Genomic DNA, 12,557 nt, shown 5'->3' with positions numbered 1-12,557 from the left:
TTTTTTTTATTCCTTGCACCAAAAGCAAAATAAATACAGCTTTATTCAATGCTACTAAAAGGTTCAGATTCAACTGGAACCCCAAGGCATGTGGCTTTGTTGTTAAAGCACATATACTGACTCTATTGATTGGTGCAGTCCTCTGTGCAAGAGAATTTGTCACATCAATAGCAACTGAAAAATACTCAGGAGCTGTAATATGGTTTAAATGAGCAGTTACCACATCAATATAAAGAGCATTTTCAGTGGCAGTAGATAGGAACCCTTTTGCAAACCTAGTATTTGTTTTAAGATAAAGGATGACAACTTTTTTACAAGGAAGATTTTTTTAAGTAATGGTGAGCAAAGCAGCAACCCCTGTAACTGTCTGGTGATGACAGCACTCTCTGGGCAATAAAAGCCACAATGGCCAGAAAACTTCAGGTAGGAAAGGAATGGCAATGCTCTGAGCCAGATGGATGTGAGGGCTGGAGAAAAACTCTGCTGCTCCCTTGCCTCCCTCGTTTTTTCCAGTGCTGCTGCCCAGAGCACACCTGTGCCACAACTGGAGATCCACCCCAGGCTTTGCTTCCCAGAGCCCCGACGTGGCACAACACAAGAGCTGGGAGATTCAAACCAGACACAAACACACACCAGACGTGAAAGAAAGACAGAAGAGAAGATTCCTGACCCGTCCTCAGTGCCAGACAAGAGCTAGGGGAGGATAAATCTTCTGTCATGCCTTCGCCTCCAGCCTCCTGGGAGAAGGCAATACACAGAAATGGCCTTTCCCTCACTGTAGCAGGTCTCTTTCTGTTTGTTTTCCCCCCTTTTTCAGGGTGGTTGATCCTGGCCACGACCATGTTTTTAATCCAAGAGGATGTCAAAAGACACTGAAGCATTAGAAAGCCACCCTGATTTCCAATTCTGAAACTGGAAAGGGAGCAGAAGAGCTCAGCTGCCACCACTTTACCAGGGGGCAGGTAACGCCTTCAGCACCTGCAGCCTGCAAGTCCTGTAGTCCCAGGAATCTCAAGCCCACAGTTGATATTAAATGTGATCTAGGCAGGCACAGAGAGACTCACTGGCCTCAAAAACATGTAATCTAAGATAAAACGTCAAACAAGGTGCAAGAGGGGCCACTCAGGAAAAGTCCACGAAGGTAACAGCAGGCTGGAGTGGATGATGCTTCCTGCACCACTGCTGCATTAGTGGATACTGGGTTGTACTGACACAGCACAGGTGCTCTCACAGACCCACCCCCTCCCCAAGGTGTGTCACCTCTGCTTTGGTCACAACTGAATTGGGGAAAAGAATAAATGCATAGGAAATTCACGGCAAGGAACAAGTCTCCATTTCATGGGCTTGAAAAATGCGTGCTTTTCAATAATGAGAAATAGTTCTATATTTTCAGGGGATGGAACATACTTTTCCCTGACTTGGTGTATTTATAGAGCACAATTCTCTCTCAATCACATCCCTCCTTCCCTTGGGTTCCTGTACAACGGACATTTTTGTCATTCAGGCAAAAATCCCACTAAAGGAAGACGAGAAGCGGCATGTGCTGCAAGTTTTGAATGAGATGAGAAATTTCACACTATCCTGATATCTTCTGGGTAACTGCTTATTTTATGATGACTAATAGGCAATTACTATGGTAATACCGCAATACAACATGTGTGAGGTTTGGAAATGAGAAATTATAGGTAACTACTTTGGACTCATTTCTATGGTAACAAAAAGTAATTGTCATTAAATACCAGTTATGTTGCGGCTGTACCTGGTAATTATAGATTTTTTATGCCCAGTAACATAAATAAAACCAATAAATTTATTCAAAAGGTCCGTGATTGTTTACTTATATGTTGTTATATAGAATACACAATGACAAACACCTAATTAGGAAAAATAAACTCCATTGAGAGGTTCATCTTGTCATCTGAGATGGATACTCTGTTTTTCAATTCAAGGCAACGCATGAATTTCACGTGTATTAAATGAAGCTAAGAAAAAACACCTTCCCCTCCAGAAAAATAGGTGAAAAATAACGAAGAGGCTTTATGCAAATGATAGTATACACACAAATAGCCGTGTCTCACAACTGAACAAGTGACAGTAAGAACAACATAACATACCCAGTCACTGTGAATGTACATACACACACACATATATGTGTGTAGGTATAGGTGTATCCCCCTAAGTGATATTATCAAAGATCAAAATCAAAACTCCTCATTGTTACAACATACAGCTCTGATTTATAGTTAAAACAATTTGGATAAAGTCCACATGTGCATTTACTGTTAAAAAATCCTCATAAATTACGAGTGTACACGAATATTGAGCTTTTGACTGTTTCTAGAGTCACAGAAATAAAGTCCACAAAAACCTATTAAGGATAAATTGAAGTGTTTCACCAGGTCCAAAGCCTCGTTTTCTGTTTGTATTTCAAGTCTTTCAAAACAAATGTTTAGAAAAGGACAGTTTTTAAATAAATCATGCCATTAACAAACAGAAACAAAAGAATGCTGGTATGAATCATTCAAAACGTTTCCCAAGCCTTCCCAGATAATTTTTCTCACTTGAAACAATTTGCTAAATTCAACTCCTTTCCACAAACTATTTCAGTCCTTACAAAACTACATGTCTGGGGCAAAAATACACCATTTGCTCAAAACATTTAATCCCAACACAGCTTTCATAAGGATACTGACACTGTTTATGTTGAATTTGGTTTTCCAGTCTGGGTAGAGCTGGCCTCCTTTCTGTCCAACAAATTACTCTGTTAACCCCTCACACCAGCGAGCAGTAAAGATTGAGCTGAGTTCAGAAATATTGTCCCTGACAGTGAAACGAGAAAGGATTAGAATCAGCACGTGCCCTCTTCTCCCCATTCACACAAATTCTTGCAGTCCCTACAATCAAGCAAGAAGGATACAGTAATGATGACAGTTCAGAACATTTCAGCCAATTCATGGCTTTAATTTACCAAAGGCTGATACTGTCACAATTGTCCAAGTGAAGGCAACACAGAAACGGCAAAGAACGGGAAGACTTACTAGGTCGTGCGACAAAGCCTTTAGAGAATGGTCAGGATATTTCAACTGCCTTGACATGGCATTTCTGGGATACCTCAGTGAAGAGCTGCCCAGACTAAGCAACACATCCCTTTTGGTGCCAGTATAGGATTTCGTCTCTGAAAGGTGAGGCTGACAAATTGGAACTAATCTAAGGCGGTGTGGTACAGTCATCTCGCCTGCAGGGACACATTTCAGCATTCAGCTGCAGAATGCCAGCTTAAGAACAAGCTCTCGATAAAGGAAAGTTCAGGCCAAGCCTGGGGATGCACGACTTTTAAACCAAGAACACTTTTTTTTTTTTTCCCCCTCAGTCTATCCCAACCTCCCTGGGGATGGCAATAGGTTCAGAAGATGATAATGTTATACTGCAAACAGAGGGAGAAAAGTCAAGAAATCTCTCTTCACTGAACTAGTTTTCCTTTATTTCCTAAAGCTGTTTCACAGTTTAATCTATCAGAGAGGGTGAGATTAGTGTTATGGAGAAACACACAAATGTTTTTATTTTTGGGCCATGTTCTTTCAAACTAAAGCTAAAGATCAAGTCATGCAATCCCAGAAAAAGGGGTCTTTCAATTTAGATGAGAGCTGAGGACAAGTTGCCAGCTAGAACAGAGGGCAAATTATGCTGAAGACTCATTATTTTAGCTGGGTCAACCGATAGCATCTTCCTGAGCAATTTAATTAACAAGCTCATGTGGCATAACATTTTTTTACACACTGTAATTCTAAAGCCAGTTACACTTAGAAGTGCAGTAATACCAAGCTTTAAAGACATCAAGAAAAGGATGAAGTCTGTCTTCATCCTTGGCCACAGTATGGCAGGTACCTGTCATTATGTTAGGAGAAGTTGGGGATATTCATGTGGCAAGAAAAGGACAATGGAGAGGTTTTTTTTTCACTGAAGAGAGAGTTCAGTGTAGTAGTGATCCTCACAAAAAAGTATGATGCCAGCAAAACAGCAAACAGGTAGCACTGCAAGCAAGTGCAATCCCAGTTAGCCATTCAGTACTTTGGCTTGCAGGTGAATTTGCACTCTGAGAGCTCCACTTCTCTGCACCTTATCCCTACAACACTCCTACCCAGCCCACTGTGATTTACTGTAGTGTGGTTTGCTCATGATTTTTCACTTTTCACTTCTTCTCAGAAAGAAACAGATGAAAACAAAAATTACATATTCTGGTTTCTAAACAGTCAGTCGGAAATTTCATTGAAAATCAAGTCAAGTAGAGGTAATTTCACCAACTCCCTTGGTTTATGGACTTAAGTTATTAAGAGATAGAACCATACTAGTTCCCTTTCTATTAAATAAAAACTTGTGTCTTAAGATTGCAATCAAATTACAACTCTTTCCCATTTATAAAAAAAAAACAAAACAAAACAAAACTTTTTTTTCAAATTGTGTACAGACCTTCCAGACATTCTAAAGTAGAAGGGATGCTTAATCACTCTTGTGTGTCCCACAGGACACTTTGTCTTTCCACTCCTCACTGTATGGGTCCACAAATTCTTACATTCTTGCATAAACTTCAATAAATCCGTAAAGTTTAGCACCCTATTTCCATGCACCCGAATAAACTGAGCACTGACATTCATTTCCATGACCATTTCTTTTAGAGCCACCTGACTGTACACACATGACATATAAACAATTTTCCTCGCAAATGTGTCTGTGCTGCGAGCACTTGTGCTTTATAGCTGCAATATTAAACTCACTTGTTGCTGGTTATGAACATTTCACCACACGAAAGTCCCTCTAGAGTCACAACCCATTTGGTCTGTTCTCTTGAGAATGAGCAAGAGTTTATAGAAAACAGGCAGTTCTTGGCAGCATTGTTGCAGGTTTGGCTTAAACTCCTGAACCTCAGTTCACAGATTCTGGAGGAGAGCACAAGGACCCACATTCTTGGTCGAAGTCGTGCATCCCCAAAAGTGACAATGAAGTAAATCTCATCAGCCAACTGTCTCCATATCATCCTGGGTAAATGAGTGGTTAGTTCCAGTTTTGATCTCAGGAGAACTGGTACATCCCATCCCATCCATGAGAATTGCTGACACACTCAGACTTTTAATGGTGCCCACTGTGCCTGGGATTTCAGAGGACAGTGAAGTGCATCCGACAGTGTACTTGGCCAATTGTGCAAAGCTGTGTACTGGTGGGGTGAAAAAAAAAAAAACCCTCTCTCACACTGGCAGGAGATCAATTTACAAACTCAAGCATGAGGTTTAATTACCCATTTCATTATCTTAGCTTGCATAGCTCTGAATGTGAACCTTCAATGAACCAAAGAAATAGTCACCAGCTGCTGCTTTGAGAAAGAGGGAGATAACAGGAAGGAGAAGTTCAAATGCCTAAAGCTGCTCTTGCTGCATATGGCACCCCTGTTTGCAAAAGTAGAGGATTGTCCCCAGCCAATAGATCTGTGTTAGACCACACTACGTGGAAGACTTCTGAAAGTCCTATTTATGTGCTAATCTGAACAAAGACCAAAAGAGATGAAACAGGGTTATCTAGCCAATCTCTGAAAAGCCTCAGAGTTAAATTTTCAAATACAAGCAAGTGATCCTTAGAGATTTTTTTAGAAATTCATCCACTAAATTCAAGTAAATAAATTGTGATGTGCTTGTGGATTTTGTATGAGGAGGAAATAAAGTGTTTGCTGTAAATTATTCACTCAGCACTAGTTAACTGCAATGCTGGCACATTACTAGGCTTTTTAATATTCTTCTCAAGATAATAGGTAGCATTTTGCTTATTACCCTAATTTTTAAGTTATTAGTTACATTGGGCCATTTGTAAATACAGTGAAGAATTGCAAGAAAATCAAATGTTTTTCCAACTACCTCATTAAAAGTCTCTTTAGTTCAGGAGGGTTGAAAATCCTGCATATCATGAAAAGTTAAACCAATAGCATACCATCGGGCTCAGCAATTCCAAATTAATTCACATGCCCTTTCATAGTACCTGGGTTCCCCAAAGGCTTTTCAAGTTATAAGCCATATGCATGTCTGTAAAGCTGCATGCCTCTCAAAAACTGTAAATAATAGTGCAAGGGAAAAACCTACAGGGCAAGTGAATTTATGAGGAAAAACAAAAACTGCTTAATTGCAACTGGAATTGCTTATGTGCAAGGCACCTGGAACAGAGGAAAATGATGTAGTATCAGAGTCTAGGGACAATTTAGGGCTTTATTCCTGTGTGATGACACATTCTGACAAATTCCCACTGCTGGCAGACTCCACTACTGCAATATCACTATCTGATTTTGGATTTGCCAAGAGCTGAGTGAGTATCACTGCAGCTGGAAGGAGATCATGTGTTCTCAGAAGTTTCACTTAAAACATATATAACCGCTGTTGAAATCACCCATGCAACTCCCCACTACTTGAGTTTAGTAAGTAGTACAGCACAGGAGGGATAAGGAGCACATATCATAGAATCAAGAAAGTTGGAAAAGACCTCTGAAACCATCGAATACAACCATTAACGCAGCACTGCCAAGTCCACTGCCAAACCATGCCCCTTAAGCATCACATCCACGCAGTTTTTTGAATACTTGCAGGGATGGTGATTCCACCACTGCCCTGGGCAGCCTGTTCTAGTGCCTGACCACTCTTTCAGTAAAGAATTTTTTCCTAATATCCAGTCTAAAACTCCTCTGGCACAACATGAGGCTGTTCCCTCAACAACGAACTGCCAGCAGCCCTGTTTTCTGCACCTTCTAGCTTCTTCCTCAGTGGTCTCCTCACCCTTACAATAACCCAGTCTTATTCTGCTTAGCAATGCAATATCTAATTAGATCAAAGCTCAAGGTAGCCTGGCTACAGAGTGAATTGTGCTATTTAGTCTTGAGCTGTAAGCAAAACCGCATGCAGTATATTACATTTCTCAGGGGCTTCTCCAGAGAACTGTGTGGTACATGTAATTGCCCCCACAAACAAATCATCAACTAATCAACTGCTTTTCATTATCACCTCCAGCAGCACATTTATTTTGTAAATAAATGCATTAAGAGCAAACAATTTTAGGGAAAACAAAAGATTATCTGAATACGATCTCAACAGAGGAAGTCGTAAAGTAGTAATTCAAATACTAAAATGAAGCAAAATTAGCATAGGGTGGAATGATTATTCCATTCCATGCATCTCTTGTACAATAACAGAGTGAAATGCATGACTTTAATGGATGATCTGGGTAGTTTAAGGGAACTGTGATTGACTGACACATTTACATAGAAGCTGATGAGCAGCATAATGAATGCAATTGTAAAACACAGCTAAGGTCTAACTCTAAGCCGACATTAACTCCCACACTTAGAGGAGGCTTGCAGAGCAGATACCCTGCTATCTTGAAGAGTTGCTCCCTAGCTCTTGGAGCAAACAAATTTGCTATTGTGAGCCTCCTTCCTCGACAGGAACTCCAGGAAGCGTATGGACACATGAGAATCTCCAGTTGAAGGGGAATTAACTGAAACAAGCCACGTAAGATTCTGTGACAAAGCAACACGAGGTGTATAAGGCAGGTATAAACCACAGAGATTCATATCTCGCACCATACCTGTAATTTCCTAGGTAAACTCCATCAGGATTGAGCATGGGTGCAATCTTGAAGACCAGGTGGTCTCTCAGTACTTTTGCAATAGGATGGTGGCTCACAAGGAAATCAATTATACCTGGGTAAAAAAAAAAAAAAATGAAGAAAGAGTTTGAAAAGGGGGAGTTATGACATCAAAGATTTCCAGATATCTATCTGAATTTTCACATATAAAAGATTAAAATGATCATTCCTCTTGGTTTCTGTCACTGCTCCTGCTTCCAACAGAACAAACCACTTGCAGTCATGTAGCACCTGCTACATGACCTCCTTAAAACTCCAAGAACTTTGAGGAGAAATACCTTGTCTATCCTCATAATCCAAGTACACTATGGCTGCATTATCAGACACTGTCAAGTTTCCATAGAGGGAGAAGTTACTGCTCATCAGTTGAGCCTTGATAAGAAAACATTTCTCCTCTTAAGTGGTAAAATCAAGATACCTTATATACCCAGCCTGCATACATGAGCTCATACTGCAGCTCAGCTCATGAGTGGCCACTTGTTGAGCTAAGGCACCTCAAATTCATTTGAGCATATGCCCAGCCCTACCCTTGACATATGAACACAGGTTTCAGATCATCTGCATGTATAAAGAGGTATAAAATGCCTCACAAAAACTGGGGTAGTTACATAACCTCTGCATTAGGCACAGATATACTGTGGGATTGTTAGAGTGGAATTTATAAGGTCATATTCTTCACTTATTTTACACTCAGGAGAGCCTGGAGTAACTCCACCTCATCAGCTCCTTTAATGTGGAACGAAGGCAAGTGACAGGGGAAGCAGATCCTAAATGCCCTTCCTTTGGGCACATCACAGCACCAGAGCCTGCAGGAGCTCCTGCCTCTTGGCCTTGTGCTCAGGGAGTGACTAAACATTGCCTCACCCCAAGGCTGGTGCTGGGGCAGGAAACAGGAATCTGGCAGTTAAATTCATTGCTTATTCCTCCACCGAGTTGGTACTGACAGAAATAGCTTCCAGGGAATTAATGTAGAGATAAATTGAGTTCCTGTGTAATCTCAGGACACCCACAGATAGGTCATGACAATTTGCTATTTATTGTAAGGTCCATCCTGTGAAGCAGGAACCATTTACTGAATTTCCCCAGAATAAATCAATCACTACGGTCTAGTAACAGGATAAAATTAAGCAGAGAAAAATTAAGGCTGCTCATCAGTAAAATTTCACTAATGGCGAGCTCTATTAGACTGTGGAATTGTCTCTCCAGGGTAAGAGTGGAATCCCATCATAAGAAGCATTTAAGGCTGGACAGGGTAAAGCCTTAGGGAATAGATATAACAAGCGACAATTCCGCATAGAAGAGATGGCATGGGCTAACTAGCTGACTTTAGAAAGGCTGACTTTAGACCTGATTTTTTTGTGATTCAATCAAAATATTTAAAAATAAAAATAAACCCCAGGTAACATGCCTAGGGTTAAATGCACTTGTTTACAGCTTGGTTGGAACATACGTTAAAGACAGGACCAAAATCTCACATCTTGTACAACTCCTTCATTGAGCTTATTTCCTAAGGCCCACTTAGTGTTTCAAATACTAACAAACCTGAACCTGTGCTGCTGTTGGGATGAATTCTAATTTGCTGAGGCACATGGAGAAAAATGAGGCTTCTGAAACGTCCGAGATGATCAAGGTATAATTGACTCTAAACTTCAGCAATTTTTTCATCTATTAGTCACTACTCGTGAAGAAGGGAAAGTCCCTTTCTGCAACCAAGTCTTTTACTTGAGAAGAAACTAAACCTGAATTTTGGAGGCAAATTAGCATATACATAATTACATTGCTCAGGAAATGTTTCTGCAATTACCTCCTCCCAATGAAGGAAACTGAACATCGATCTGCTTTTTGGCTGGTGTTGTGACTTTTGTTCATTATACAACAGCAAGAACATGGAGAAACGACAGGGACACAGTTGGATCCTGAATAACCAGATTTCCTAAGTGTATGCAAACATGAAAAGCTTAGCTATGTTAAACTGCTGCTCTAACTGTTTTCTGGCAGCATCTGAAACATAATCCACAGTATGCACACCTGGAAAGCTCCAAAGTACTTAAAGGAAAATAGCCCCACACTTAGTCCATGGTTTCTCAAGATGCTATGCTGGTTTTAGTTTTAAAGAGCTTGCAACTAGACTCAACTATACTCAAACATCACATTAATTTATGTTTTCTGAAATGTTTGGAAGAGTTAACTGTTCAGCAATCATTATGTCCAGAAAAAAACTTTATCCTAGGTTAGGTATGACTTTTCAAGGCAAATGCAATAAAAACAGCGTAAATATCATGTCGCGTACACAATCTTCACTTCACCAAAGGCCTTTGGCAGAACAGTTTTGCTGTGTGATCTGGCAGCACACCAAGAATTCACATGCTACAGTTCATCATGCAGCAGGGAGGACCATGAATACCTCAGGAATAACATGACTGCGTTTCACCCAGGAGCCCAAAAACTCTCAGAGCTTCGCTCTGGCTGTAACTGTGCCAGGGAAGAGGCTTGTCCAGGTTCTGCTCATTTTGCCCTTGTTATTGATGCAGCCCCACTCACAGAGCTTGGCAAAAGCGACTTGGCAAACAGAAGCTACAGTTTTCAGCTTCACACAGCGAATTATTCTTCCCTAACCAAGAACATGCTATGATGAGGAAGGCTACATATAAACGCAGTGGGTGAGCCTCTGCTGTGTGTGAATCACTGTTGCACCCTTAGTTAGGTCAGTTGGGAAGAGACTGACCTTGGGGACCCAGGAGCTTGGTGTCAAACAAGACCCAGCATTTCCCAATGTCCCACAGGCTATTGGGGGTACTCCAGCCAAGTTCACCCAGTCCAAAGAGATTTACTTTATTTTCTTATTTAAGATACCTTTAATTAAGCCTGAAGAAACCTTACTCCATTATAAAAACACAAAGCAAGAGTTAAGAATAACTGACTCATGGAATTTTAACTTGGAAGTAAAGGGAGTTCTAAGGGACATGACAGAAGCATCAGATGAAAGCACACATTTACATACAGAAACCTCACCAGAAAATTATTGTAAGCATCCAAATAATCAATACAATTAGCAAATAACTTTGTCTTCCAGAGGAACCCAATAGTTCTAGACCCTCTGAAATAGTCTTGATCAATAACATTTAAAATGAAAAGATGGATAGCAGACTATTAAAAAAAAATACCATCGCAGAGAACTTGGTCCTTCAGTTAATAAATCAATACAAACTAAATTTTACAGCTTCTGTAATCAGCAAGAGACATATCAGTGTATCTCATTAGGCCAGGGTTAAGAATTTGGCAGCAACCAAAGCCCATTTAATATCATTTACTTCAAGGCAGACACGGCAATACAACAGATGCCCTAATTTATTTGTTGATCTTTGTATTAAAATAACAGTTTGCTGGTAAACAGGAAGGGTAATGATGCCAGTCACCCTTGTTAGTGGCTAATAATTGCTTAATTTGTCCACTAATTGACCTGTGCTACTGTTGAAGCACTGGATCGTGTTGCAGGGCATGAAGTAAACAAGGCCACTGTAATGTTACTTTGGAGAATGACTTCTGGAAATAGAACTACTTATTGCTATAAATTTTCTTTTCACAGATGAGCAGATTAATTGGTCTGCCAATTAGTCTGCTATTAAAGAAAAAAGGGCTGCCCACAGATTGGATGCATCTTCGAACTGCGGCCCCAGTTTGGGTCAAAGGAAATAATCCAATCTGAATCAGTCACATCAGCTATGAAAAATAAGACAAGCATTATTTAAAAAAACAAATCTCTGTGGCTGGAGATCAAGGAAAATAGCCCAATAATGAAGTATTAACTCTTGAAGTGACTTGAAAATAAAATGGAGAACATGATGGAATGGACCTACTTAGGCATATTATGGCGTGGAAAAGTTCTCCAGTTAAAAGAAGCAAAACAATATAGATTATTTTCCTATCAAGCTTTCTGGAAAGCAATTAAAATCTTTATTTTTCAAATAATAACATGCAATTATAGATGCTGCCTGGAACCAGAACAGCTCAGAAATCAGCATTCAGCCATGACATAAGAAGAGGCTTATTCATAGTCCACTAGAAATCAACCAAAGTCTTTACATTAACTTCAAGGAGCTTTTCACAGTTATGAGGGAATGGAAAGAAAGAAGTGAAACCAAGGAAAAGGCAAAACAAAACTGTCAGCTGCAAGTATTAGATACACAGCCACAATGGCTTAAAAAATGCTAGCAATTTTTTTAAGTCTTTCTTGGTAAACACAGATTCACTGCAACTACACTAAATCTGGACCAAATTTCTTCCACTTTGAGTCACTTCTCTACCATTATTCTTTCTCAAGGCTAAATGCACTTTATCAAATTTTTCTCGCCTTCTTCAGCTCAGCACCTCTCATCTGCCCCAACACTATATCCTGGGGCATCTCTCTGCTCACCCCAGTCCAGCTCAAATTATCTACTGGTTCTTCACAGGCAAGTTAATCATTCACTCTTCCATAACACATCACTTCCACTGTTCTGTCAAGATATTTCCTCAATCAGCCACCTTAAACTCTGTTTAAACTTCCTGTGGCTCTAACATGACCTCTCCCCATTTGCTCCTTCCAAAGCAAAGCCTGTCTTATCCCCTGTTTTTTCCATTACTCCATCCTTTCACCCTCAGTCCGACAATATATTTAATTGTATAACTATATAATACATTTGCCCTGCTCCTATTACTGAAAATCTAATCAGCACAGATCCTAATGCAATATGGCAACTGCTAATGCAAACGTATCCTGGACTGTATCTAGTATATGCCAAGAAAGAAGTGATTTATATTTTCAGACCCATTTCCTAACACTGAGTAGCTGCTGGTATCCTGCAGTCAGCTCACCATAACCTGCAGGTTAAAGAGGATGTGAC

General features: G+C 40.1%; 1 protein-coding gene across 4 annotated transcripts in view; it reads right to left on the bottom strand.

The window, feature by feature from the left end:
• The window catches only part of BEND5 (BEN domain containing 5), a 907,022-nt gene that overhangs the window by 186,034 nt on the left and 708,431 nt on the right, over window positions 1–12,557 (bottom strand). For all 4 annotated transcript variants that reach the window (XM_064665265.1, XM_064665267.1, XM_064665266.1 and 1 more), the window contains one exon: window positions 7,615–7,729. In XM_064665265.1, the coding sequence (XP_064521335.1) occupies window positions 7,615–7,729 (115 nt within the window). The remainder of the gene's footprint in view (window positions 1–7,614; window positions 7,730–12,557) is intronic.

This window comes from Pseudopipra pipra, chromosome 9, assembly GCF_036250125.1.
Source record: "Pseudopipra pipra isolate bDixPip1 chromosome 9, bDixPip1.hap1, whole genome shotgun sequence".
Taxonomy (NCBI): Eukaryota; Metazoa; Chordata; class Aves; order Passeriformes; family Pipridae; genus Pseudopipra; species Pseudopipra pipra.
Note: the sequence above shows the minus strand (reverse complement) of the source record. Positions and strands in the feature narration are given on the sequence as shown.